Below are 27,009 nucleotides of genomic sequence, written 5' to 3'. Positions count from 1 at the left end.
GCTGCAACGCGTCTTGGAGCGAGCGATGGGGCGCGCGTCCAGGAGAAGAATCGGGTGGAGAGGCCTGGGGTCAATGGCGGCGGTATGGTGCTGCTGTGGTGATGTCGTCGGGCAGACAGCGATTTAGCTCACGCATAAGGCGGCTTAGCGGAGCCCCACTTTGCTCCCCCCTCTCTGCTCTCTCTGCTCTTGAGTGCAGTCGGTGGCGTTGCAACGGGCGCAGACTGTAGCTGTCGTATCGTCTTATTTCTATTCGTCGTCTTCGTCTTCGTCTTGTCCTTCTTGTCCTTGTCTATCTCCTGCTCTTGCTGGCCCCTGGGTGGGTTGTGTCGTGTGCCTTTGTCAGCGTTGGGGCGGCATAAATCAGACAAGGCGATGGATGGTATGACGACGCGACGGTTGGGGGGCGGGGTGAAAACAAACACTCCCTCTCCTTCGCCCTCACTCGCTCAACGTCACATGCGACTCGGGCAAGCACCTGCCGACGACATCAACATCATGCCTCTATTCTCTAGTCATGCCACCTCGTACTACTACCCATCTTCGCCCCCCCTCACATTGTTCGCATCGCCTTTGTTCCTCGTATCTGCTCGACGGCACATGGCCTCGTTTTTGCCCAATTGGGCACCGACGCTCGGTGTGTACAACGCCTGATGCTCTGCTTGTACGAGTCTTGTCTTCGCCGCCAAACTGCCCATCCCACCTTGCACAACCCTCTGAAACTAACATCAGGGGTGCCATCCCTTCTTACCCATCTTGCATCAACTGCTCTACTGCAGCTACGTATAGCAAACGCCGTTGCATTGCACCTAACCAAGTCACGCGCTCAGACTACTAGACGTCTAATCAAAGTTTTGATGTCGTTGAACGCCGAAATGTCACAACACTTAGCTATACAGTCAACCGAAACCAAAGAATAACAAGTGCTGACGTTCCTTCCCCTAACTGGTGTTCGTCACGTGACTAGCCCAACCGATAGTCACAACTTTGCGACTGGAACTTGACGCGCCGCTTTCGGCCACCACTTTCAAACTCAATGGGAATGTCATCCAACCACATTTCAAGCTTCATATACGCAAAAGCAAGAGCCCAAATAGAGACAGCTCAGCGGCGCGTCTTACAAACGGCCAAGCGACCACTAGCCCACTGATCTGCTCAGCCGGCAATTCATCTTCCGCGAATTGTGGAGAAACCCGCAAAGTCCACCTCGAAAGATTGAAAAGTCAAAAGACCGCATTGGCCCTTGTGCCTACTACATCCTCTCCCACAAAAGCAAACACATGTCTCTATCCGTATAAAAAGACCAATAAATCACCCCAGACCCGCAAAATCACCAATCCTTCCACCTTGCACCCACTCCTGCAAGGTTCCACAGCCTGCAAACATCACCCACCTCCGAAATGTCTCTATAGATCATATGCAACTTCATGTCTTGGACTTTCTTTCATACTCCATCGTAAGAGTGAACGGACAGTTCAGGTGCATCTTTTCTGGAAACTTGCCCCTTTCATTCCCTACCAATAACTTCCGCAATCTATCTTCCCCAAGATCGTTTCCATCAGCAGGAGACATATGGGGCCGATTTCAAACTCAACACAACAGTCACGTGGTTGTGCATTTTTCTAGGGGTTTCCGCGCTGCAGGTATAACGGCAGCTGTATCACAATGGCAGTTGACCGCTTCACTCATTTTCTGCAGATACCGGAGACTTGGCCATCGAGTCATGGCCTAAGAGTGCCATGGTACCGTGGCTTTGGTAAGTTACAAAAAGCAACTCAGTACTTTAGACAGCGGTTTGTTAGTAGCCGCTTTGGCGTCTTTACATGACTCCAGCTGTCTCGCATCTGGCCCTCTTCAGATATTCGAGTCGACAAACGTGCTGATACGTCCAGCCCCATATCAAATAAGGCTACCTAGGGTCCACATTATGAAACCAGCCATTCAGCGCCGCGTATACAAACGTGTTTGTGCTTTAGAATTTTCGACAGTCACAAGTGACTGCTGAATGATACTGGCTTTCGCCTGCGGACCGCGGAACTCCCACTGCTCCACAGTCTGTGAGACACTCACTTCCCTTTCAGGCCCTCCTTCTCTGCCGTGTCAAGTAGCCGTGTCTGTGTGGCGCATCTTGAAGCCTGCAGCCCTTTTGGAAGGAGGTAATGATCACTTCACACATTGTTGTTACAGGTTCATGGTCGCCTTATCTTTTCTCCCATGGCTATGTACACTAATCCATTTATCCAAGCCGCTCACCATAGGGCGTCCCGTTCCGGATGGGCAGGTCAGGGGATGGAAGATCTTCGTTTCGGACCTTTTATGGGGCACGTCAGAAGCGAGTATGTGGCTTATGCAAGGCTTACTAGTGACAACCACTACATACCCGGGATCATCTCCCGACGTGGCGAACCTTCGACCCGACCCAGACACTGTTATGAGCTGCAGACATGAAAATCTGGAGAAAGTTGAGCGAGAGCAGACCGAGCATACCAAATCAAGATTTCTCAATCCGCCATCCGCAGGGCATGTGACCAGATAGCCAAGCGATGAATTCCAAATAGCACACAATAACAGTGGGCTAGCATTCTGCCTGGAATAGAGAGCAACACCATGGGAAGTGTAGCATCAAACCCGCTAAACCTTCACTCTTCAATGTGTACCTTTCGCGGTACCTGCGTTTTCTCGAGTCCGGACGCGAGCATGTTCCACCTGTATGGGTCAGCCGCTCTTCCCACACCGGCCGCCACTTTAGGCCACCCTTACCAACCATCGTAACGACGTTTTCGATGGGGCGGAACATGGTTCTATTCCAGTAATTGTTCGCCGTACCTTACAGGCCGCATCCCAGAAGCCCTCTCACGATTCGACAAAAAATTGGATCCCCGTGGGTCGTTTACTTGGCTTCTGTTGCAAGACCAATGTCGAATTGTTCCATGATCTGAAGCGAGTCGTAATTTGGCATGGGGGATCTTCGACAGCACCCCGACATGCGTCCAATCTCTCTTCTTTTATCTCTGAGCAGATCTGTTTTATATCCTCCATCTTACTTTGCCCTATCCCTGGATGGCAGTTCTTGAATATCATTTTGCGCTTGCATCACTGGCAGATTGACGGCTTCTGAGAACACCACTTAGTTGTTTATAACCTCCGCGGACTGCCTTTTCACTTTTATTGCCACTCCTATTTCGCTCCATAGGAACTCGAATCCAGAGCAAAGGATCCAACATGACTTACTTCGAGGACAAGGCACCCAGCCTCGCTGCCTCAATCATCGCGCTGGCTGTCATTGCGTACATCACATTTGGATTGCGAGTCTACACCAGACTTCACAATCAAGCCTGGGGTCTCGATGATTGGTCTATGACCCTAGCGACTGTAAGTCACTCCCTTTTGACTTTGGCGGTAGGAGTTATGCTGACAGGACACTTGCCAGATTCCCTTCACGGGCCTGACGATATCGTGTATCGGCGGTGCATTCAGCGGCGTCGGCATTCATGACAATAAACTCAGTCCAAGCGAAAAGGTTCAGGGAATGCAGGTATGTGCTTGTTCATTGACGTGACATTTCATACTGACAATCTCCAGTTTTTCTTCTTCTTTGAAGTCTTTTACTGCGCAGCAATTATCCCGATCAAGCTGAGTATATCTTTTATGCTGATCCGAATCGCTTCGCGGAGAAAAACATACATTTACAGCTTGTATGCTGTTTCTGCCATGTTCGTCGTCATGAATCTCATCGCCCTGCTGTACATCATTTTCCAGTGTGCCCCCGTGTCATACGCTTGGGATCAATCGACACCTGGAGGCAAATGTAATCCTTCGCAGACACTTGCCGATATCTACTATGCGACCACAGCAATCAACATTGCAACAGATTGGTTTTGTGCCCTGCTGCCAATACCGTTACTATGGAACGTGCAGCTTAACCGCAATGCTAAGCTTTCCGTCGGCGTTATTCTCGGTCTAGGAGCCTTGTAAGTTTTTGTTCCCCCGGCCTCGCTTATCTCATGAACATGATCACTGACCCGATGCTCCACACAGAGCCAGTTTGTCTGCATGTATTCGCCTCATTTACACGGTGAACCTTACGAGTTCGACCGACTACCTCCGTGAGTTCCACTTTGGCTGTCTATTCTCCTTGTCCCCCGCACACACTAACACCTCCGACAGACGGTGTAGCCGATGTCATTCTCTGGGGCTACGCCGAAAACGGCGTTGGAATGATTGTAGGATGTGTCGCCACACTTCGTCCTCTCCTGCAGCGCGTCCTCAAACTCGGTAGCAGCGGCAGTAGCGCAACCCCACAAACACCCGCAGCAGGCTATGCAAAACGACCCATTCTCAAGAGCCATTTGGCCGGCAGAGATGAGGAATGGGTCGCGCTTGAAGATGGCCAGATGGTAAACATGGTGCGTGGACAGGGTAGCGCCGGAAGCGAGGAATTTATCTTACCATACAAGGACTACCGCGGCATCCACGTCACTAGTACAGTCGAGCAGCGAACAAGCTCACTGAAGCTGTAAGGTGTACCGATAAGATTTTAATTCGTGTTTAAAATGACGTACATATTGAGGAGGATGAAACAAGGGAAAGCAATAAGAAAAAGTTCATACATATATAATAGAAATGACCATAGATTTAACCACCTGCCAAATCAAGAATCCCCCGAACTTGTAATTACTATTCGTACAACCCACCCACAAATTATGTACCTTGCAGGCAAGCCACCAACAACATCACAAGAAAAAAAACCCCTCAGTAGTACCCGTCCATCTGGCCCCCCTCCCGTTACCAGCCTGCCACGTCGGGCCCGCAACGAGAAATAGGAAAGAGACAATCCCGCGATAGTATCACCCCGAGACTCGACAAGTTGCGTACCCGACACTTGCTTTACATGCATAATGTCGCATCTCTTCCACGCGTACATGTACGTAAAGCAGCTAACAAGGTAACTATCCGCAGACTACGCCTTCGTCTTTTCCACTTTGCTACATACGTACTAGCGCCGCACCCGCGACCAGCACGTTAAACGGGGGTGGGTTTAAAAAAGGAAAACGAGCGGTTTGCGTACCGTAGAGCGGGGGGAGAATTTGCGTTTGCATCCTGCTGGCGCATAACCGGGGGGGTTGAAGCGAAAGAAGGAAGAGGGTGTGTGGTGCAGGATGCAGGGAAGCGATATTACAGTACCGGTACTGGGTTGGTGGGAACGCGGAGTAGCGAGATGAGTGTTGGTGTTGGGGAGGTTTTTTTTCACTGAAACGATGGTTATTTTGGTGGATGTACTGGTAGGCTGGGAGGTACTGAGAGTCGGGCCGAGGATGCTGGGTTATGATAGAGCGAGGAGGTGGTTTGGTGGAGGTTCTGCAAGAGGCTAGGAGGCTTTGTAGGAGTTATGATGGTGTGTAGATATGAGATGATGGGTTTGTGGGAGAGGTATGGTTGACGCGAGTGTTGCGTGTTGCGTGTTGCGTGTTGCGTGTTGCGTGCGATGTGTGGATGTAGTTGGTCTGGTGGTGCTTCTTGAGGAGAAATTGCTTGTCGCCGTTAATGGATAGTACTAATGAACTGACTTGGTCTTTTGAAATATCTAGATGGATATGGCGATTTGCCAATTGGCTTCTGGTGTTGTCACTCGGATAGCATAACAGCTCGGCGAGGGTTGGTTGTGCAGAATAGCTTTGTGCAGCTGCCCTGCAATGACTCAATTAGTAGTATAGTAAATTTTAGTCTTGGAATATGGAATAGCTAAATACTGCACGGTGCTTCGTGAGAGGGGAGTGGTGCAGCCTGGGGAATAATGTTCAGAGGGAAACACAATGAGCGATGTGCAAGCCTTAATAGCGGGCTGTACAACCCTTCTTTGATTCACTATGAATTTTGCCAAACTCAGCAGAACGTCCTCTCATTACTTAGACAGTTACCATGGATCGAGATGCTCTAATTCGAAGACTGTCTAGCACTCATTTTTGACGCGACACCCAAACGATTGTCTAGGCTATATCTTGTACCGTTATACTGACATGCAATAACATCATCAAGTGCACTGTCACTAACAATTTATAATACCAAGCAGTTTTTGTACAATGGTAGTACTCGTGTCGCATGTCAAACTCTATTTCCCGGTGGGGTAATTCTGCCAAGCGCCTGCTGCCTACAGTACTAGTGCAACTCCATGAATACGAGATAAACAGCACTGTCTCGACCACATCCCCACGTTGAAAAAAAGCAATATTTCTCGACGCAATCTATTCCCGGGTCCTCTCTTCCCTTGTTTGCCACGATTGTAACTCGGCACAACGCACTGTCTCTCACATCCTGGCCATCCACTCGCATCTAGCCCACCCCGCCTAGTGTCCACTGATTTGTTTTAGATTCTCCGACAATGGCGAATTTTTCTGGTAGCGTCTTCGGCGAGACCCTCCAAATAATCACCAGCACCAAGTTAGAGGAGCTCGCAAAGCAACGTATCAGCTTTGAGGAAAAATATGCCAGACTGCTCGACTCTGTAGAATCCGAAAAAGACGCATTAAAGCGAGTTGGCATCCTACTTGACGGCTTGAAGGAATGCCTTGGCGTTCGGACCATGAAGAGTTCCGAAAATGGGGGAGCTGAACACGTACTTATCAGCAAATCAAGGAATACTCGCCTCGAAACTGATCTCCGGAACCTGCCCCGTTTTATTGAGCAAGCTCGCTTTGACCCTTCTGTGTCAAGTAAGGACCTCTTGGATTGGGAAAAGAAACTGCTCCAGTACCTTTCAATTCAGTCCACCAAGTTCCAATACGCCGATCTCTACGGGAAGCTCGTCACAGAATGGCTCTCCTCTGAAAAATCTGCAAAAAATGATGGCAACGTTGAGATGGTGGAGAGCTTTGAAGAGGTGCCTGGTGCGAAGAAGCTTGCTAATCGTGCAGAATGGGAGAGGAATGTGTTCCAGGCGGCTGAAGTAGATGAAAATGCACTAAGGCTATATCTCGAAGACCTCTTTGTTAGGGACGAGAAAGAAAGTTCCTCAGCAATCGACGAGTTGCGTAAAAAGGTCCAAGAATTCGAGAAGAATCTAACTAGGTCGAACCAATTTGACCTATTGTCACTTCGTCCGACCATTGAAGGATTACAGAACTCTGATCTGCTTTCAAACGAAAAGCGGGAAGCGTTAAGAGATTTTCTGGACAACAGTCAGTATAATCGATACCGGCGAGGGACCTCAACTGACGATTGTATCAGATGTAATATTAACAGAACTCTGCGACATTCTCAATGTGCGCATGGCAGCTCTTGAGAATTGGAGTTGGGGCCCGCAAGTCCTAGTGGAACAGAGGAGGAAGATCAACGGCGAATTCTCGATCCATTTCGATCCTGACCTTTTACAAGCGATTTTCCTTCATTACATCGGCGTACAATGGTATCTTCACTGGCTCTCAACCAATTTAACACAACTAACAAATCTTGACTAGGTCTGTATTCTTAAAGTCAGCATTTAGAGACTTGCATAAGCACGAAGCTTGGAAGAGTTCTTTTACTAAGGTCGGCAGGGATGAGCGCTTACAGCGCATGTGCTTCCTTGGTAAAAAAAGTATAAATGTTTCAAAGAGTCTCGAGCAGAAGCGGAAAGGCACGCATGACAACAGGTACTTTGCACATCAATTGCTGGATTTTGACGCACAAAAAGTCGAGGTGGAAGAGGGCGAGGAAGAAGCAGAGTACGGGGACTACGCTGCCAATAAACGGGGCACCACCATGGAGTGGAAATTTCACACAGGTCATCCTGTGAAATCTGCGACTAAGTCGCATTTCACCTCGAGGCGTCTGGTTGCTGAAATGGAAGTAGATGGAACTGATGAGGATGATGAAGACGAGATGTTTTCTGAGGATTCGTTTCATGACGAAGATGAAATTTACCGTCATCAGTCCAAGAAACCTATGGAATCAAAGCAGAGTCTGCTTCATCTTGTCGCTACAGAAATCATCTTCAATACTCGGCTACACGGCGAGTTTACCTGTCTCCGCACGACATTTGATTCCTGGGATTCACTTCTACCGCATCAAACAATATCCGCAGTCCTCGAATTTCTTGGTGTATCAAGGAAATGGAGGACTTTCTTTGAGCGATATCTACAGGCTCCATTGAAGTTTGCTGACGATCCACCATCTGAGCCACGTTTGCGTCGGCGAGGCATGCCGAGCTCTAATACATTGAGTGATGTGCTGGGCGAGACAGTACTCTTTTGCCTGGACTTTGCTGTCAATCAGGCGACTGGCGGTCCAGATCTGTATCGACTCGGCGATGATGTATGGTTTTGGAATAAGAATTACGAGACATGCGTGAGCGCCTGGGCCAGCATTCTGAAGTTCACCGAGATCATGGGAGTTAGGGTGAGTTTTAGATTAATGAAGGTCCTGTCATGTTGTCTAACGAAAGAACTAGCTGCATGAGAAGAAGACTGGCAGTGTGCGAATCTCACACAACAAAAAAACGGAGATTGATGAACGTCTTCCCGGAGGTGAGATTCGCTGGGGCTTCTTGCAGCTTGATCCCAAAAGCGGCCGGTTCGAAATCGACCAACGCATGGTTGATGGACATGTAGAGGAATTGCGCACGCAGCTGCAAGGCAAATCGAAGAGTGTTATCGACTACATTCAAGCCTGGGTACGTCATACGACTTGAATAACTAGTTTCACAACTTTCTGACCCTTGAAATTAGAACTCTTACGCGGCTACATTCGTCAGCTCGAATTTCGGAAAAGCTGCCAATTGCTTCGGCCGCGAACATGTCGATAAAATGCTCGCTACTCACCGCCACGTTCAGGAGCAAATATTTCCTAATGGCAGCATCGTTCAGAAAATCAAGCAGATGATAGAAGAGCGTTTTTCTGTAAAGAACGTCCCTGACGGCTTTCTCTTCTTCCCAGTCGAATTGGGCGGCCTGGATCTTAAGTCACCGTTTGTGCACCTTTTGCAGATCCGTGAGTCGGTCAAAGAAAATCCTTACGACTTGCTTGATGAATACGAGGAAAATGAGCGCGACGACTACGCCACTGCCAAACGTAGATTCGACAATGCAGACGATTCGGTCTCACAACGTAAAGACACTGATGAATTCTTCTCTTTTGAAGAGTTTGTCAAGCACCGTGAGGTTTTTGGAAGCCTGGGAAAGGCAAGTTTAGTGAAGACTTACAATAAATTGCTGGAGCGACCGCAGGAACAACCTGTTGCTCTCGGCACATCGGTTGCGCAGGCTGTAACTCAGCTGTCGAGTCAGACCAACCTACGAGGCATCCTTGGTCGTTGGGCGGACATGGATGCTTATTGGAAATGGATCGCACAGATGTATGGCCCAGAGATGATCGACACGTTCGGCAGTCTTAATGTTGTCGACTTTGGATTACTGCCTATTGGTATGGTGTCGATGTTTAGACAGCGTCGTACCAAATGGCAAGGCTGAATGGATTCATGAGATGTTTCAAGTTGGGTAGATCGTTCCTGTTTGTCGAATAATATGGCTATCTTAAAGCTTCCTACAGTTTTCGTTGCTGATCGTGAAGTGAGTATCTACCCGTACAGCAAGGCACTTGTCCTGCTCTTGCGTTACTAGCGTAATATAAATCTTGTAGTTACAACCGGAACATTAGTCAGAGGCTGGCGGGGGAATAAGCTCAACGGGACGGGTAATCCGATCGTCTTCCCCGCACCCGCTCTTGTTTCACCCTTTTACATGTCTTCTGTTCCTGTCACTCGCAATCTCTGCTTTGGCACCTCTCCTTTTCGCCAGGAAAAGCAGCAGATCCTGTGTGGTGGACGTAGCGCTATCGAAACTTGAGAATGTGCTCCCCGTCACTGCCACTCTGTGTGCCTCATATGTTAGCAAGACTTTGAGGAAGCCAACAATCGGCTACTGAAAGCCACAGATATCTTCAGTAAGTGCCGATATCACCTGTTTGTGAACTGACTATTGGCAAACCCATTTGAATCATAACTATGACACATTATTGCGTCAGCCCAAGCAACTTTCTGTTGTCAGTCCTTCTTCACATCATGAGTTCCGATTTAAGAGTAGGGAGCCCTCAAAGAAAAAGGAAAAATTGAACATTACTACCTAACGTTGTTCCACGATGTTCAGAGCCGGTGCTGTCATTTCATCACTCGGACATACGGGCACTGGCAAGATATTCAGATGCCAGGGCAGAACTACAGGACCCTTAGCATCCCAACGTGGTACCCCACCGACCCGCTGGAAGCCACTCGGCTAGAACGTTGTGTCGCAAACCCCACGGGACGTGGGTCGAGCCATTTTTTGGCGGACCGGTTCGTCATTGGCGAGAGCTCATAGGCTGGCGCTGCCCACAATTACCGGCAGACGGCCACACAGAAGCGAATCGCGTCCCTGCAAGCTGTCAACAACCAACCAAACAGTCGCGCGGTACACTCCAAGATCCTCAACGATTCGCACCTCTGGGCGGTATTATGGGGGTGTGGGATTGTTAGTTGACGCTAGTTGATGACGTTATCGGCAGAGCTGTGCGCACAACACTGAGACGAGAAAAGTGTCGTGCGCTGGAGCTAGCAAGCTATACGAGCCCTAGCAAGCCAAACCCCATACTTCTTGATTTCCTGTACGAGAGCTATTGGCTCGGTGGATGGAGTTTACAACTGAATAAATATCTCGTCGAGTGCCAGTCGCCCGCAGATCCCCTTTTCGATTTTACCCCTCCTTCAAAAACTTCCAGACCATGTCTGTCATCGATACTACCAAGGACCTGTCAGCACTCTTCTCTCAACAGGTTCAGGCTACCCCCGACTTGGTTGCTTTAGAAGACGACAAGAATACATACACATACCAGGAGCTTCACGACAAAGTTGCTGCGCTTGCCGACCGACTGCGGAGTCATGGGGTTGGCCGTGACAGCCTGGTTGGTGTCCTGTTACCGCGATCCACTGACTATGTAATCGCCTGCTTAGCAGCACTCCGTGCAGGCGGTGCATTTCTGGTTCTGGAACTGGCATATCCTCCTGATCTCCTTGCGGATGTTCTCGAGGACTCGCAGCCTACCGTCATAGTTACTGTCAGCGCAGAAGTCGGAAAGATCAAGGGATCCATACCGCTCGTTGTTTTGGATGAAACCAGCTCAGATAAGAACGGCCAATTGGACGAGTCCGATCTGAAGCCTTTGCCCGAAGAGACTGATTTAGAACGCCTGGCATTTGTTGCCTACTCCAGTGGAACTACTGGCAAGCCGAAAGGTATCGCCAACCCCCACAAAGCAGCGGTCCTTTCATACAACCTTCGATTCGGGCTATCTGATCTACAACCGGGAGACCGAGTGGCTTGCAATGTCTTCTTCGTTTGGGAAATTATACGCCCGCTATTACGGGGAGCAACTGTTGTAGCCGTTCCAGACGATGTAAGCTACGATCCGCGCATGCTAGTCGACCTACTTGCCTCCAAGAAGATTACTGAGACTCTTTTCACACCAACCCTGTTCTCTGCTGTTCTTGCGCGTCACCAGGCGCTGGCGACTCGGCTGCCGAATCTGAAGACTGTTTGGCTCAATGGTGAAGTAGTGACAACCGATCTCGCACGCCGTGGTATTAAGGCCCTCCCCAACGCCCGCTTGCTCAATGTCTATAGCGCGTGCGAGACACACGAAATCGCCTGTGCCGACGTCAAGGATATGCTTGAGAAGATTGAAAATGATGCTGCGTACTGTCCTGTAGGTCCACCACTTATCGACAAGAAGTACATCTACATCTTGGATGAGAGTGGCCAGAAGGTAGACGATGGCGAAAATGGCGAGCTCTGCGTTGGTGGGCACCTTCTTGCCCGTGGATATCTCAACCTTCCAGAGACAACTGAGAAAGCCTTCATCAGGAATCCATACAGCTCCAAGATTGGTGCTAGAATGTATAGGACTGGCGATAAGGCACGCATACTTCCCAGTGGCCTGCTCGAAATCACCGGGCGTGTCGGCGCCATGATTAAAATTCGTGGATATTCGGTGGTTCCAGGCAAGGTTGAGAACGCAATTCTGAGCCATTTGGCCGTCAGCCATTGTGCTGTGATAGCCTTTGGGGAGGGCATTGACCGCCAGTTAGTGGCATATATTGTGCGAGACAAAAACACATCAGCAGAACGCCCGGAGCTTGAGATTGACAGAACTGGGCGCAGCTCGACTGCTAGGCGCATGCTTATGGCCTATCTTGCTCATTACATGATACCTTCGTTATGGGTTGAGATGGATAAGCTACCGACGAGTGATGTTTCTGGCAAGGTCGACCTCAAGGCACTACCTCCCCCGAGGCCATCATCACCTTCAGGAAGTGCACGCAAATATGAACAAAGCCCGATTACTATCGAACAGATAACCCAGATCTGGGCATCTATCCTGAATGTTAGCCCAAGCTCGATCACTCCTGAGTACAACTTCTTCGATCTCGGTGGTCATTCACTTCTTCTTGCAGACTTGGCTGCGCGGTTGTCAAATACTTTCGGTTTCCGGGTACCTGTCGCACGTCTCGCCCAACCCGCAACCCTGAACGGACATCTGGACACAGTTCGTGCTATTCGCGATGGTCATACTGCTGAGGTACAAGAGAACCTTCCAGCTGTATTACGTGCAGACTCTGTCTTGGACAAAGAGATCCAGCCACAAAACGCCAAGGTGTGTGCACTCAAGGATGCGAAAACCGTGCTCCTCACGGGTGTGACTGGTTTCTTGGGTGCGTTCCTTCTCCGCGATCTACTGGAAAGCACGTCTGCTCAAATCATCTGCATGGTCCGATTCGCCGATTCCTCACAAGATGATATCCCTGCTGGTATCGCTAGGATACGTAGGAACTTGCTGGATTTTGGCCTCTGGAGCGACAACATCATGGAGCGTGTGGAAATTCTTCCAGGAAATTTGTCTCGAAAGCGATTCGGTCTTGCCCCTGATACATTCAAAGAGTTGGCCGAACGCCTTGATGTCATTGTTCACGCTGCCGCTACTGTCAACTTGGTATACCCTTATGCTGCGCTGCAGAAGCCTAATGTTGGCGGAACACGAGAAATCTTACGTCTTGCAACTCAGGGTGGTGTGACGGTACAGTATATCTCAACCAACGGAGTACTTCTTCCCGCAAAGGGCCGGGAAGGGTGGCCAGAAGACGCCATGCTTGATGTCAATGATGTTGTCAAGCTTGCTGATGGTTATGGACAAACTAAATGGGTCGCTGAACAACTTGCTTTGGAAGCTGGCCGAAGGGGTCTCCCCATCAAGATTCATCGCATTGGTACGATCAGTGGTCACAGCGAAACTGGTGCTGCCAACGCGTGGGATCTCTTGACAGCTTTGATTGTTGAGTCTATCAGAATTGGTCATTACCCGGACGTCGAGGGTTGGCGTGCAGAAATGACACCGGTGGACTTTGTTAGCAAAGCCATCATTCACCTCAGCAATCAGATTGAAACTGAGCAAACAGTCTTCCATATCGGCGATCCCGATCCTGTGGATGTTAGAAAAGTCTTTGAGGATCTCAATGAACTAGGCTACCCAACTACACCCATAGAGTTCACAAAGTGGATCCAACTCTGGGACGACAAGCGCGGCGCTGCTAAGGGTGGTGATGGCGCATTCACTGTTGATATACTCCGCAGTGGTATGCCTAGCATTGAGTTCTTGAGGGATGTTGTAGTTCTCGACAATGCGAAGACACGGCCACTTCGTCTTGCTGTGGAGCGCCCAAAGGTTGATCAAGTACTTCTTGAGACGTACACACGTCACTGGTACGCTCGAGGCTGGCTCCCAAAGCCTCCTGTCCATCAGGACGCTGCGGGTGGTTCGGCTCGACTTCCCCGAAGGGGTCCGCTATATGGCAAGGTTGTTGTTGTCATGGGTGCTTCATCTGGTATTGGTGCTGCGACTGCTACAGCTCTTGCGCGAGAAGGCTGCCATGTTGCGCTTGCAGCACGGCGCCTAGACGCTCTCGAAGATTTGAAGAAGAGCATTGTGGTTCGCGAGGGCAAGATCATCACCCAGAAGACCGATATCACGGACAAGAGCCAAGTCGAAGCCCTTGTCGCCGCAGCAGAGAAGCAGCTGGGACCAGTTGATATCTTTGTTAACGTCTCGGGAGTCATGTACTTCACCATGATGGCCAACTCGTATACCGACCAGTGGAACCAAACCGTCGACGTAAACTGCAAGGGACTCCTTAACGTCATCGCTGCCATCGTACCCTCGATGCTCAAGCGTGGAAAAGGTCACCTCCTTGCCATCTCTTCAGATGCTGGTAGAAAGGTGTTCCCTGGGCTGGGTGTCTATTCTGCTTCTAAATTCTTCGTAGAAGCTACATTGCAGAGTTTGAGGCTTGAGACTGCTGGTACAGGGCTCAAGGTTACCTCTGTGCAGCCAGGTAACGTCGCCACTGACCTACTGGGCATGAGTACAGATCCAGAAGCACTGAAGAAGTACGGCGAGCCGAGTGGAGCCAAGGTCCTCGATCCAGAGAACGTTGCGGATAGTATCGTGTACGCGCTTAAGCAGCCGGATCATGTCAGCGTCAACGAGGTTCTTATTGAGCCTAGGGATGAGCCGATCTAGAGACATGGGTGGATTACATGTTTCAGATTTCCATGATTGAAGGTCTTTTCGCATGTATGTCGTTTTAGTTTGGTGGAGGAAAAAAAACAAGCATGGTACAGCAAATCGTGATTGATGGGATATCATGTAGATTTACTGTATTTTAGTTTCAGCGCAAGACTTAGACAATACATATATATATACATATGACTGCGATGCGTCAAGACTATTATATTTTCTAAACTCTGTGGACTTAATTTATGTCTTTCCAACTTATGCAAGGGTTGTTGCTGCCACGAGAGATCTGAGTGAATTTGCCAGGTTGTTGGGCCAGAATGAGAATGAACAAGCTCAAGATTAGATTCCATCCTGAATTGTGTATGATTTCTTGATTCTATATCCGATTCCTGTTATGCGTCTCTAGAAAAGCATGGTATACGTGTTCATCATACGTCAATCCAGACTTGAGATCGTATAATAGGCAAAAGTCGCGCTAGAGTCTTGGCAGTCGTCAATCCAACATTTCGTTGAAGGAGCCGCGACACTTCCACAGCAAGCTCACCAAGCATGACGAACGTACCTAAATCAGATAACGAGACGTCCAATACTACCGCCCCTGAAAAAATGGCCGAAGAATCCTCCACCGTCGCACCATCGCAAACCACAGCGGACGAAGAAGCGCCCTCGACCACCATGGCCGCAAACGAAACATCAGCAGATAACACACCGACAGGCCAGGAGTCTGCTGTGAAAGAAGATGCAGTTGCTACCACGGCGATACCATCTGACCCCAAAGCCGCTCTCGCTGCGCGAATGGCACGCTTCAAGGCGCTCCAGGCGCAAAAAGTCAGCGGCCGAAAAGCCACAGAGCGTGAAGTCCGCGACGCCGAAGACCGTAGTGCGCGTCTTGCACAGATTTCCAAGCTCAGCGCCGCCCACGATAAAGCCTCGTACAAGCTTCTCAAGTCCGAAGACCCTGACTTCGAGCGCAAGCGGAACTGGGATTACACCATCGAAGAGAGCGAGAGCTGGGACAAGCGGCTAAAGAAGAAGGCCAAGAACAGGGAAGGCGTAGCCTTTGCCGACTATAGGAACGAAGCAAACAAAGTATATAAGCGGCAAATCGGCCAAATGAACAAAGTAGACATGGAAGCCTACGCCGAAGAAAAGGCCAGAAAACTTCAGTCCCAAGTATCCTCCGGCCTCCTCCAACTCGTCGAAACCGACGCCGGCGAAATCTACACCGTCGACAGCCAAGGTCGCATCAACACGCCCGTCGACGAAGCCTACAGCCACGATCATAAGCCCAGCAAAGAAGCTGTGGACCGCCTCGTAGAGGACCTCGAGAAGAGCGAGCGCTCTCGCTTAAAAGCGCGTGCCGCGCGCGGCATACGTGACGAGCAGGATATGGGCGATGTCACGTATATTAATCAGAAGAACAAGCAGTTCAACGACAAGCTGGCGAGGTTTTATAATCGGTACACGACGGAGATTCGCGAGAGCTTTGAGCGGGGGACGGCTATATAAGTAGGTGGAATCTGAAGAGAGAAACAGAATGGTGTGAATATACCCCTAGCATATTTTTTTTAACGTTTGAAAGGAAGGCTTTGGTTTTGTGGGTAGTTGAGCGGCATTAGAGAATTTGGCGTTTGGAGGGGGTTAGGTAAATCAAGATATTTTCAAGTCATGAATCCAAATTCTGCAACGTTCGAGATCTCGGACTGCTTTTTGGTCTTCTCATTATATTTAGTATGCTTTGTCGTTGCTTTTTTTCACATCATACTACTTAGCACTCTATTCACGTCCTGGCCCGGCTCCGGCTTCTTCATCGCCTTGCTTGTCGCCGTGTGTTGCGAGAACTCGAGTCTGCCCTTTCTCCTCTTGGGCTTCTCACCCGCATCTTGTACTACATCCGTTGTCTCTGGCGCATTCTGATCGGTATCCAGATCCTCGCCTCTCTTTCTTCGCGTGGCCTCAATTCCACTCACCACCTTGCCGCGCTCTACATTCTCCAAGAACGCCTTGTTCTCCTTCTTGCCCTGTGCAATTTCAAATCTGAGTCGTGCTGCGCGCTCCGCGTTCTCGTTTTGAATCTGCTCGACGAGATTGTGCCATTTGACGCCGCTCAGGTACCGGATATTCCACACTTCGTCGTGCCATCTGCCTCTCTTCTTGCCGCCCATGGTCTGCGCATTGAGATTCTCGGCTACGAATTTGGCGTCGCGCTTGTGTAGGAACTCAACCCAGCCGTCGAGGAAGAGCTTGCGGCGTGTGCCGCCGTTGCGCAGCCGTTGTGTGCGCGCTGTGGAGGATTCGGGGGTGAGGAAGATGCGTCCAACAGCGCCGTAGGGCTGTAATAAGGAACGAAGAACGGCAGGTTTCATGAAGGGTGGTACGCGCGAGAGGTAGATAACGCCTGATTTATCCTTTTTAAGTGAGGATTGGGGTAGCACTTTGCCGAGTTTCGTGGATTGTAGTCTCAATTCGGAAGGGAGGGATGCGGCGAGTTTCTCAAGGTGGGCTAATTCGGCGCTCTTGGAGGCAAAGGGTTCTGGCTCGTCCTCTTCTTCGTCTTCTGCGTTGTCATTGTCGCCTTGAGATTCCGCGTCCTCATTGTCGTCTTCCTGGTCTTCTTCTGCTTCTGAATCATGGTCTGTCTTTTGGCGCTTCGATGCTGGCAGCATGCGCGCTCTGCTCTCTTCCTCGGAATCATAGCCCCTCTCATCGTCCTCGCTCTCCTCTACGTCGAGGTACTCGTTCCGTTTGCGCGTCGCCATTTTTCGTTCGTGTTTAATTGTTTTAGAAATACAGCTGTGAGACTTCTCTCGAAAGCCCAAAGCGACTCGTTTGCGACAAGTAAAGACGTGCTGTATTAAGGAACCTCTATGCCGCTCGCTCGAAACTTTTGCGGAGAAGTCGCGGAGGTGAACTTTTGGGTGGGGCCTGACTTAGCGCGTCTTGGCAGCCCGTGGCGCATATTCGCAGATGTGTACCAGCCTTCCATCATTCTTCCACCTACTAATATAACCAAAACCTCCCATTCGCGCGCGCATCATATATCCAGCGCGACGTTATCCGCGTCTAAAATACCACCAAGTCCACATATTCAGACGCGCACCGTACACTTGTCGCAATCATGGGTGGAGAGTAAGTCATTCACTCTAATAAACTGTAACAAAGCTAACTAGCCCAGTTTGAATTTGAAGAAAAGTTGGCATCCCCACCTCTTCAAGAACCAGGAGAGAGTATGGAAGGAAGAAAAGTCCGCTCTCGAGGAGCGCAAGTTGATCGACAAGCTTCGCCGAGAACGCGAAGAGGAGGCTGCGCTTGAAGAACTACAAAAGTTACAGGCAGAGTCCGGTGGCAAGGTCGTGCAGCGGAGAGTCGACTGGATGTATGCCGGCCCCAGTGGTGATAGCGGCATTACGGAAGAAAGAGAGGGTTATCTTCTTGGAAAGCGCAGGATCGATAACCTTCTTAAATCAAACGACACGCAAAGTCTGCAGAAAGGCGCACCGGTCGGCATTGGCGCTATCGGCGAGCCCAGCGCGAACATAAACAACGCTCGCGATACACAAAAGAAGGTCCTTCAAGACCCACTCCTCATGATACAGAAGCAAAAGATGGAGATGCAGCTGAAGGCCATGAAGGACGCTCAGAAGGAAGCCAAGTATGCCGAAAAGCGTGAAAAGGAGAAGGAACGCGAGAGGAGACACCGAAATAGGGACAGAGAGAGGAGTAGGGATCGGGAACACAAGCATCGGAGCCGACACAATCGATCGCGTTCACCACACAGAAGCGAAGATCGTGGGCACCGCCGTGAACACCACAGCCACAGGAGACGGTCAAGGTCGCGGTCACGATCACCACATCACAAGCACAGTAGCCGGCGAGAGCGCACACGTTCGCCGCCCAGGAGGGAGGATCGTAGAGACTTTCGCGATCGCGACAATTACCGAAGACGTGATCGTAGTCCACCCAGAAGACAAGTCGATGATTCTGAAGCCCGCCAAAGTGCAGCTGATCGTCTTGCTAGTATGCAAGCAGAGGCGGCATCGCTAGAGGAGCAGCGGGCTGAACGAGTCCGACAGCAGGAGATTAAGGATGCAGAAGAGGAAGCAAAGCACAAACAAAACATGGATGGCGGGCGACGCTTCATATCTAATATTCGCGGCCAGGCCTCCAACCTGGATCTGGGCGATGCCATTGCTCGTGGGCGTCCAAACTTAAGAGCAGACTTGGACTCTTAGGGCTTCCTGGCGGTTTCAACGGTAGTATGGTTCTTGTCAGCGGATTCATAGTAAATTGATACCCCGGTGATATATTCTTAGTCAAAATTGCAATAGAATGTGCGCCCGTATAATTGGTAAGTCTGGAACTCACAAGTGGTGTAAATGTGAGAAATATTACTTGTGCTCTCAGGCATGCTAACATACGGCTCGTGCGCTTCATAGCTGTTGCTTGGAACGAGAAACAATCCCTGTTTTTCGACTATGGCTATTAATCCAGTCTTAGGCTTATGAGAACCGAAGCTGCAGCAAAGACATTGCTCTGAGCAGAGTCTATGCTGGTTACACCACCACCTCAACACACATTGGTCGCGATAACCCCTTTCCTCCGCAGTGCGCCAAGACTCCAATCATCGTCTGACATTTACTCTATGCCAGCCATTTGACATCTTCCCTCAACCTCGTCACACTGTCGATTTGATGATCTTCTGGCAAATGAGAATGCATTACTGGAATTCTGCCCTTTCATAATTAGTCCTTAATATTGCCTCTAGATTCATCTGGAATCGTCGGCCAGTACAATTTACACACGGTCCCTTGGAACAGCCCTTCCAATCCACAAGGAGCTACCGGCCCCCGTTCCAGCCGGCAGTTGGTGCAAACAAATCATCCATGCTGTCGCCGTTGTTTTTCCCCGTCCTCGAATCTCGAACACTGTAAGATCTGGTCACCTCGATTTGACGATTCAGTTTATTGTTGGCCTGCTTGCGCGCGTCTTTTTCTGCGTTTGTGCTACGTAGCTCAAACTTTCCCCCATTGCTGTGCTTCTTAAACATCTTGAATTTCCGAACTCTGGATCGATTCCCACTTCCATTTCCACTCGAGAGAGATAGTATCCATGGCATATGCCGTTGTATAAAGGGCTTCAGAAGCGCCGCACATGCGCAAATGACGCCACCATTGAGTTCAATCGTGGAGAAGATACAAGCTTTGGCGATATTATAAGTCGAGTCGGGATCGCTGATCATACTGTAGACGTAAATGATACGAACGGTGGAGATGACAACCACGCTAGCAATATTAGCATAGGACCATATGGAGACTGTGGATGTGTGCATGTCCTTACCCGGATCCCAACGCGAACACTAATCCCAGCAAGACTTTTTGTTTCATCGGCAGCTGCAAGGCGCGTAACATCGGTACTGGTAGGCACAGGATCAAGAAGTCTGTGATAATGTTGATGCATGCCATGAAAAGGTTAAGGTCAGTGAGGCACTTCTGGTCGCTATGATATTGTGGATTGCATGGGCCGGCAGCGACAATGGTGATTGCTAGCGAATATCCAGATACAAGACCTGCTAACGCGTAGATACAGGAGCGAATCTTAAAATCCGGGTTAAGACGGTAGTAGAGTGCTAGCAACGAGAGCTTTGCGAGCGCAGGCGTCCAGACATAGACTACCATTATGCCGACGAGCATCTTTGTGTAGACTTGCAGCTGTTCGACGGTCACATTCCACAGATGCTGGCCGAAGCCGTATTGAAATGCTACAGGTATGTCAGTTACAGTTGACGAATGAGTGCCAGAGATTGTACCTTCGAAGCATATTACCAACCATGCGACACACCCTAGCCAGCTGAGAACTACCAACACATCGTCCAATCCAGTCAAGCGACGAATGAAGGTGCGCGTATACAGCCGCAATCCAAGTACCATGGACGAGAAGATTGTCATAACCACATATACCACAATGATTCTCCTCTGAAGGTCAGTCTTCCCGTCCAAGTCTTGATTACCATCATCAGGCACAGGCAAAACGCCCACTTTTGTCCTGTCAGAACTCATCACACCACCAAAAGAACTTCCGGGGATTGGAAAAAGAGATAGAGTATACAAAACAGAAGCGAACCCTCTAGGAGCTGGGCCATACCCCCGGATCTACAGCAAACTTATCTTTGTGGGGAGCTTGAGTTACCTTTCCACCGATTTCACCACCGTGAAACTCAGAAGACCATGGCTCGTGTAACTTTCATGTTCAACAGTGAAACCATAAGACGCAGTAACTAGCAAGCCGCTTACGAATGTGCATTTCTCCAATACTTCTTTCTGGTAGTGAATGCGTAGAAGTATTGACAGAGCTGCCATGACGACGCAAGAATTCAATGATATCCATGATTATGCAGCTGCCCCAAGTGGACCTGGTCACTTTATTACTGGTCGCTGCAAACACCTGGGTTCCTACATGGAAAGGATAACTGTCGCGCAAGCCATTACATCGCCTATTCGGTTATTGACTGGTTTACGTGCTGAGATTACATATCATGGGTTGGAGCACATTGCCAGCGGCTCCACTCCCCTATGCTGACCAATAAGACCATATCCGGAGAATAAGGGTTCCACGAGCTAGTTTGCTTTTGCTGAAAAATGGATGAATTGGGACCGCTAGAAAATTTCACGGTTATCGACAAGTTGCAAGCCTGGCCAAACGCGAGTCACTAGTGAATTCTGTGTGATAGTGTGCGATAATGTGCGATGGTGTACGACGAAGCGCGGCAGCGCAACGCTTTTGGTCATCATGTGGAGTCAGCCGCAAAGCATGCGGAAAGATGCCGTTTGTGGGAGACACTAACACAAACATGCAGTCTGACGAGCAGACTACCCAGGAAAATGGATTAGACCCTGGTTCAGCTGTCGGGACTACCGATCAATATCTCATACAGGTTGCCGCCACGTGTGACTGTGGTCCCTGGAGCAAATACGTTACATTTTCTCCTCTTCCACGTTTTGCACGACCAACTACCCTGCTGGATCTGCGAAGAGGCGTATCTTGGATTGTCTACTGGTATATTTTGTTTGCATTCATTAATATGTCAAACAGCTAATGAAATGAGAAAGTAGCAATTGACTTCATTAGTGAAGGAGCGATTGTATATCGGCTATCGCCTTCATTGTTTGTTTGTTGCTACGAACACTCAACTCATCGCAACACCATCAGCCCCACGCACCACCGGAGCTTTGCCCGTAACGAGCCATGGAGTCGGTTTCCACTATTATCCTTGTGTTCGTATCGCTCTCGGCTGTCATCTTGCACGAGTCTGTCCTGCGCAAAGTGGAAGTTGATCATCTGGCCCTTCCAATCATTGGCTCAGCGATTACAACTTATTGGATCCTCGTATATTACACGGGTTTTATCGCAGCGACATTGGTGACGAGCTTCTTCTGGGTACCCCTATGGTTGTACATAGGAGCCTACCGCGCTTTCTTCCATCCCCTGAAAGACTACCCAGGACCCTGGGGGGCAAAGCTCTCGCGATGGTGGACAATCAAACAGACATGGGATAGCGATTTGCACTACCACAGGGTACTACAAAAGCTCCAAACGCAATATGGCGATTATGTTAGGACAGGTCGGTTAAGATTGGTACCTCCTTCCAAATGCAATGCTGATCGAAAACAGGACCACGTGAACTTACCATATTCGATGCAGACGCAATCCAACCTATTCTCGGGACCCGGTCAAAAACTACCAAAGGACCGTTCTTCGATGTCATGGAGAGGTCGCTGCATCTGAATCGCGACAAGGCATTTCATCGCCAGCGACGCCGACTCTGGGATAATGCGTTCAAGACGTCACTTTCTACCTATGCTCCAGAGGTTGAACATTTCACAAATCAGCTACTTGCAAAGCTTCGCAGCGAAGAAGGACAGCTCATTCGACTCTCAGAATATACTTCACACTACAGCTACGATACCATGGCGGCACTGGCTTTTGGCAAGCCCATGGGCTTCATCAAGGGTGAGCAGAGCGATGTTGCTGCAAGTATCCTTGCCACGTTTACCAATAGCGTACAAGCCTTGGGATACATGTATCACATGCCGTGGCTCATGAACACAATCGGAGTACTTACCTCGTTTACCGGGCCCATGAAAGAATGGCGAGACTGGAGCGTCAGCCAAATGCGTGCACGAATGAAAGTACGTATTATGCACGCGATGAACCACGCCCCCCTCAAATCCAACCATTACTAACGCTTCTCCAGGTTCGAGACGCAAGACCAGACTTGATCTCGCATCTTATAGCCTCCACGCCCAAGACCATCGAAGGCCGCGAACTCCTCTTCGGCGAATCGCGCCTCATCATTTCCGCAGGCAGTGAAACAACATCCACAGCTCTAACCTTCATCTTCATGCACCTCGCCACACACCCACACTACATGATCGCCATCCGCACAGAGTTCCTCGCCAATGCCCACAGCTACGACTGCCAACACCCACTCCCCTTGCTCGAAGCTGTAATCTACGAGTCGCTGCGCATATGGCCATCCGTCTTCTTCGGTTCCCAGCGCGTCACGCCGCCCGAGGGCATGGACATCAACGGCCACTTCATTCCCGGAAACACGATTGTGCATATCCCGCTGTTCCCGCTGTTCCGCGACACGAGGAACTTTGTTGCGCCTGACGAGTTTATCCCGGAGCGCTGGACTACGCGGCCGGAGCTTGTGCGGAATAGAGCGGCGTTTATACCGTTTTCGACGGGGCCGTATAGTTGTGCGGGGAAGGCGCTGGCGATGATGGAGTTGAGGAGTGTGGTGGGGAGAGTGATTGCAGAGTTTGATGTTAGGCTTGATAAGGGGGTGGATGTGAATGCTTATTGGGAGGGTATCAAGGATCATTTCACCGCAGGGGCTCCGAAGGTGATGGTCAGGTTTGTTAGGCCGACTTGAACGGGGTGTGTGTCTGAGGGAAGTGGTAATGAGGGTTTGTAGGGATGGGGTAGAACCGAATAAGGTGTCTGTTTTACAAAGGACTTAGTCAAGTCCAGTCGATTAAACCTACTACAAGATAAATTTACTAATATACATGTTGAACCCCTCTAAAACATATGCCACATAAAACGCACACCCATCCTTTCACCTCAAAAATCCAGCAAACTCTTCCCTGGAGCAGACAAACCAACGACCGGCGTCGGCAGCTCCTCCTTCACAGACTGAGCGCTAGGCACACTGAATCCATACTCCGCCTCCCAATCATCCTCGTAATCGCTATCATCTTCCGAATCCCACTCGCTATCCTCGCTCTCATACTCATAATCATCATCATCACTCCACTCCTCTCCTTCATCCTCCTCCGCACCCCTATCAACCCAATCCGCATCCCCCTCTGTATCTCCATCGTCTTCGAAATCGCGCGTAGTAACAACCACGTTCGTGACCTCCGGTATCTTGTGAAATTCCTGGATGCTCAAGCGCGCCAGAGAGCCAGTAAGCAGTCCATTTCTCACCGTGTACTTCCTCACTTTGCCGTCTTCATCTTCTCTGCGTTCCCGATGCAGGTTCAATTGCACAATGCGGTCCTCGCCCCAGACATTGATATGGTCGAATCGCACGACCTTGAGCGTCTTCCACAACGGCATTTCTTCAGACGTAAGGCGATAGATAATAGAACCGGGGTAGAGTAGCCTGCTGTGCGACGAGTAGAGCGTTTCCAAGCCACATAGTACTTTGAACATTTCCGTGAGATCTTCCGGTCCGCCTTGCCACTTTGTCGGTCTGATCAAGTCTTGCTCGTCTAAGCTGAGTTCGCTGAGCTTGAGGTACTTGACGGTGGATGCATAGACTGGGTTTTCGTGGACGGTGCGGAGAAAGAGGTCCCAGCGGACGGTGCCCCATGTCAGGCTCATGTTTGTCGCGATATGGGTTGATGAGATGCGATTTAGGGCATGTGCGGTCAGTGAAAGGCTTATTATCGGGCGGTAAAGTGTGAGTGATTGGCCATTTTCGGGGTCGTTGACGCTGGGGCGATCGGGTGTGAGATAGATGCAAATTAGGTGTAAAATGGGCTCGGGAAGTGAAGGTAAAGTGGTTAGAGGCATGGTATTTATGTGGTGTAGCGAACGAATGTGTAGAAAAAAAGCCAAAAGTACTAGAAAGGAAGAAATTGGGGTGAAATTGGCGACTGCTGAGGGGAAATGGGTCGCGACGAGAGAGACGCGTATCGATGATGTAGACGCGTCGCGATTAGTGTACTAGACTCGATACGGCATAGTGATTGACTTTGGTACTACAGGAAGTCTACACCTGTCCTAATATCTTGTGATTATGCACACTCCTAATCGCGGTCAGGGATTTTAATGAGTTCCATTTAATTTCCGTATTATTTCCAACTTGATAGGCCATCTTCTGAAAGTCAGTCCCAGTGTGTGTGGATTGCAAAATATACATACGTAGACATTTTTTCCATCTATATACACTAATTCAGCCAACTACCTACACCGACCGTTGCCATCCACCCTCGGTCTCAAATATCTTTCCAACTTCCTTGCTCACTGCCAGTAACCGTCTGTCATGGTATCGCGGTGCCACGAGCGAGATGCCAATCGGCATGCCATTCTGCCCCTTGAAGCCCGGCACGTTGACCACCGGTGTATGCAGCGCCTGTCTCTAGATCAATAACGACTCTTGTAGCTAGAGTACGTAAACAAAACTTACCGTCCATATCAAACAAAATGCCGCGCTGCCAGTCTTCTCGATACCCAGTGGCGCTTCATCAGGCACACTTGGCGTCAGCACCGCGGCATACTTCTCAAGCAGCTCATCTACCACCGGCCTTGCTGCTGCTATCTTATCAAACGCTTCCAGTTGTTCCTTGCGCGAAATCTTTCCGCTGTTCTCTACATGTCCTACTAACTGCTCTGAAATCTTGTCCTTGGCCACTGTGTATTCAGGCAAAAACGCTGTCCGGCCATCCGAGTTCAGCACTGTCGCATGCCATGATGGGAGATCATTGAGGTGCTCCGGCAGTGTAATATCCTCTACTTCAGCTCCATGCGCGCGTAGTAGAGAAACGGCTTTGTCGAGCGCAGCAACAGTACCCGGTCCTACTTGTGGCCAAACCATGGTTTTGAGAATCGCAAACTTTGCTCCTTTGACAGTGAAATCCGATGGGACTGGGGCGTCATCGTGGATAGCAAAAGTATCAGCGAGCAGCTCTAGGTCCGCTACACTACGAGCATAGAGGCCAAGTGTGTCGAGTATTAGCGAGTAAATCTTCTGTCCTTCGCGCGTGATTGAATTCCACGTAGGCTTCAGAGCATAGATTCCATTGTACGAACCGGGCCGGATAGTGCTGCCGCCCGTTTGTGTACCTAAACCGATAGGTGCTTGGAAGTCGCCCACCGCAGCCCCAGACCCTGATGAAGAGCCACCAGGCGTGCGATTCGAGTCGTGCGGGTTGCACGTCTTGGGGCCTATGGTTGTTGCAGCAAATTCAGTCGTTGTCGTCTTTCCGAATATAAGCGCACCGGATTTGCGCAGTATAGCAATGGATCCGGCATCTACTTTTGGTGCATCGTTGGTGTAAATTGGTGAATTGAATTGTGTCGGCATATCTACAAATCATCAGCCAAGGTCCAACGAAAAAGATTTAGATTAAACTCACCTTTTGTGTAAATCACATCCTTTACAGCAATTGCAACGCCGTGCAACGGGCCGCGCTCAGCTTTTGGGACAGCATCTAGTGCTTTTGCCTGCTCAATCACGTACTCGGGATTGAGATACGCCCATGCTTTGACGGCCTTGTCCCGTGCCTCGATGCGCTTCAACAGCGACTTTGCGTATTCTTCTACTGTAACTTCTCCTTGCTGGATTCTCTTTGCCACTTCTGTGGCTGTCAGCTGGTAGAGTTCGGAACTCATGTTGTTGAACGTATCGCTATATCCCAGGTCACAATAATAACTTTCAACTACAGGGAAGCAACGACTCTGGAAGTTAAGAAACGATGAAATGATTTCTCTTTTCCATTTCAAACAATACACCTATGCTTAACAAATGTATATTAAAGAAAATCGTGCCGAGACTGTTATCCTCGGCCCAGGTGCTCCGCTTGATATGATAGGCAGCCGCCAGATACACCGTGTGATCCGTCGGTCACGACGTGCGGATTTCCCTATCGAGGCGTTAGTGGTAGTACAAGTGCGATGACGGCCGATAACGGTCGTCCCGCTTATCGGACGATTGTATTCCGAACACACACCTCCAACTTTCTCTCTTACCAGATACGGAAGCATCGCAGTGGAGACGATTTGGGGTTTTCTGTGGAGCAAGGGTATTGGGTATGGAGCTGTTTTTCACGATTGAGGGAGGAGGTATGTAATGGAATGATTGGTATGCGCAAAGTGGATGTCTGTAGTTTTAGAGAAAGTATTGTTTACGATACTTTTAATGAT

General features: G+C 49.7%; 11 protein-coding genes across 11 annotated transcripts; 7 read left to right on the top strand and 4 right to left on the bottom strand.

Moving 5' to 3' along the window:
* Nucleotides 1–1,665: 1,665 nt before the first annotated feature.
* Nucleotides 1,666–2,547, top strand: COCSADRAFT_350968 (uncharacterized protein; the record flags this gene model as incomplete). The annotated part of the gene is made up of 2 exons (XM_007707741.1): nucleotides 1,666–1,756; nucleotides 2,082–2,547. The coding sequence occupies 2 exons, from the start codon at nucleotides 1,666–1,668 to the stop codon at nucleotides 2,534–2,536; spliced, it is 546 nt and encodes a 181-aa protein (XP_007705931.1). The 3' UTR covers nucleotides 2,537–2,547.
* A 675-nt stretch (nucleotides 2,548–3,222) lies between these two features.
* Nucleotides 3,223–4,648, top strand: COCSADRAFT_194738 (uncharacterized protein; the record flags this gene model as incomplete). The annotated part of the gene is made up of 5 exons (XM_007707740.1): nucleotides 3,223–3,372; nucleotides 3,431–3,535; nucleotides 3,583–3,971; nucleotides 4,039–4,106; nucleotides 4,168–4,648. The coding sequence occupies 5 exons, from the start codon at nucleotides 3,223–3,225 to the stop codon at nucleotides 4,518–4,520; spliced, it is 1,065 nt and encodes a 354-aa protein (XP_007705930.1). The 3' UTR covers nucleotides 4,521–4,648.
* A 1,594-nt stretch (nucleotides 4,649–6,242) lies between these two features.
* Nucleotides 6,243–9,514, top strand: COCSADRAFT_129736 (uncharacterized protein). The gene is made up of 5 exons (XM_007707739.1): nucleotides 6,243–7,175; nucleotides 7,225–7,402; nucleotides 7,455–8,373; nucleotides 8,426–8,647; nucleotides 8,703–9,514. Exons 1-5 carry the CDS (start codon nucleotides 6,380–6,382, stop codon nucleotides 9,441–9,443), a joined length of 2,856 nt encoding a protein of 951 aa, XP_007705929.1. The 5' UTR covers nucleotides 6,243–6,379; the 3' UTR covers nucleotides 9,444–9,514.
* A 796-nt stretch (nucleotides 9,515–10,310) lies between these two features.
* COCSADRAFT_41946 (uncharacterized protein) lies at nucleotides 10,311–14,783 on the top strand. The gene has a single exon (XM_007707626.1). It carries the CDS (start codon nucleotides 10,729–10,731, stop codon nucleotides 14,575–14,577), a length of 3,849 nt encoding a protein of 1,282 aa, XP_007705816.1. The 5' UTR covers nucleotides 10,311–10,728; the 3' UTR covers nucleotides 14,578–14,783.
* A 317-nt stretch (nucleotides 14,784–15,100) lies between these two features.
* On the top strand, nucleotides 15,101–16,205 carry COCSADRAFT_279575 (uncharacterized protein). The gene has a single exon (XM_007707738.1). It carries the CDS (start codon nucleotides 15,124–15,126, stop codon nucleotides 16,081–16,083), a length of 960 nt encoding a protein of 319 aa, XP_007705928.1. The 5' UTR covers nucleotides 15,101–15,123; the 3' UTR covers nucleotides 16,084–16,205.
* COCSADRAFT_279574 (uncharacterized protein) lies at nucleotides 16,206–17,449 on the bottom strand. The gene has a single exon (XM_007707737.1). It carries the CDS (start codon nucleotides 17,331–17,333, stop codon nucleotides 16,329–16,331), a length of 1,005 nt encoding a protein of 334 aa, XP_007705927.1. The 5' UTR covers nucleotides 17,334–17,449; the 3' UTR covers nucleotides 16,206–16,328.
* A 125-nt stretch (nucleotides 17,450–17,574) lies between these two features.
* Nucleotides 17,575–18,914, top strand: COCSADRAFT_154761 (uncharacterized protein). Its single transcript, XM_007707736.1, has 2 exons — nucleotides 17,575–17,703; nucleotides 17,750–18,914. Exons 1-2 carry the CDS (start codon nucleotides 17,693–17,695, stop codon nucleotides 18,804–18,806), a joined length of 1,068 nt encoding a protein of 355 aa, XP_007705926.1. The 5' UTR covers nucleotides 17,575–17,692; the 3' UTR covers nucleotides 18,807–18,914.
* A 497-nt stretch (nucleotides 18,915–19,411) lies between these two features.
* On the bottom strand, nucleotides 19,412–20,630 carry COCSADRAFT_104006 (uncharacterized protein; the record flags this gene model as incomplete). Its single annotated transcript, XM_007707735.1, has 3 exons — nucleotides 19,412–19,856; nucleotides 19,912–20,332; nucleotides 20,381–20,630. The coding sequence occupies 3 exons, from the start codon at nucleotides 20,628–20,630 to the stop codon at nucleotides 19,412–19,414; spliced, it is 1,116 nt and encodes a 371-aa protein (XP_007705925.1).
* A 1,186-nt stretch (nucleotides 20,631–21,816) lies between these two features.
* Nucleotides 21,817–23,559, top strand: COCSADRAFT_204425 (uncharacterized protein; the record flags this gene model as incomplete). The annotated part of the gene is made up of 3 exons (XM_007707734.1): nucleotides 21,817–22,192; nucleotides 22,243–22,760; nucleotides 22,826–23,559. The coding sequence occupies 3 exons, from the start codon at nucleotides 21,817–21,819 to the stop codon at nucleotides 23,507–23,509; spliced, it is 1,578 nt and encodes a 525-aa protein (XP_007705924.1). The 3' UTR covers nucleotides 23,510–23,559.
* On the bottom strand, nucleotides 23,560–24,739 carry COCSADRAFT_41940 (uncharacterized protein). The gene has a single exon (XM_007707625.1). It carries the CDS (start codon nucleotides 24,655–24,657, stop codon nucleotides 23,701–23,703), a length of 957 nt encoding a protein of 318 aa, XP_007705815.1. The 5' UTR covers nucleotides 24,658–24,739; the 3' UTR covers nucleotides 23,560–23,700.
* A 282-nt stretch (nucleotides 24,740–25,021) lies between these two features.
* On the bottom strand, nucleotides 25,022–26,478 carry COCSADRAFT_185847 (uncharacterized protein; the record flags this gene model as incomplete). The annotated part of the gene is made up of 3 exons (XM_007707733.1): nucleotides 25,022–25,219; nucleotides 25,274–26,172; nucleotides 26,223–26,478. The coding sequence occupies 3 exons, from the start codon at nucleotides 26,476–26,478 to the stop codon at nucleotides 25,052–25,054; spliced, it is 1,323 nt and encodes a 440-aa protein (XP_007705923.1). The 3' UTR covers nucleotides 25,022–25,051.
* Between the last annotated feature and the right edge of the window lie 531 nt (nucleotides 26,479–27,009).

Source organism: Bipolaris sorokiniana, assembly GCF_000338995.1.
Source record: "Bipolaris sorokiniana ND90Pr unplaced genomic scaffold COCSAscaffold_20, whole genome shotgun sequence".
Lineage (NCBI taxonomy): Eukaryota > Fungi > Ascomycota > Dothideomycetes > Pleosporales > Pleosporaceae > Bipolaris > Bipolaris sorokiniana.
Note: the sequence above shows the minus strand (reverse complement) of the source record. Positions and strands in the feature narration are given on the sequence as shown.

Coding starts and splice junctions, on each gene's coding strand:
- COCSADRAFT_279575 (XM_007707738.1), top strand. CDS start 15,124: ATGACGAACGTACCTAAATCAGATAACGAGACGTCCAATACTACCGCC.
- COCSADRAFT_41946 (XM_007707626.1), top strand. CDS start 10,729: ATGTCTGTCATCGATACTACCAAGGACCTGTCAGCACTCTTCTCTCAA.
- COCSADRAFT_41940 (XM_007707625.1), bottom strand. CDS start 24,657: ATGCCTCTAACCACTTTACCTTCACTTCCCGAGCCCATTTTACACCTA.
- COCSADRAFT_129736 (XM_007707739.1), top strand. CDS start 6,380: ATGGCGAATTTTTCTGGTAGCGTCTTCGGCGAGACCCTCCAAATAATC. Junction 7,176..7,224: donor AAGAGATTTTCTGGACAACA/GTCAGTATAATC, acceptor CGATTGTATCAG/ATGTAATATTAACAGAACTC. Junction 8,374..8,425: donor CCGAGATCATGGGAGTTAGG/GTGAGTTTTAGA, acceptor CGAAAGAACTAG/CTGCATGAGAAGAAGACTGG.
- COCSADRAFT_279574 (XM_007707737.1), bottom strand. CDS start 17,333: ATGGCGACGCGCAAACGGAACGAGTACCTCGACGTAGAGGAGAGCGAG.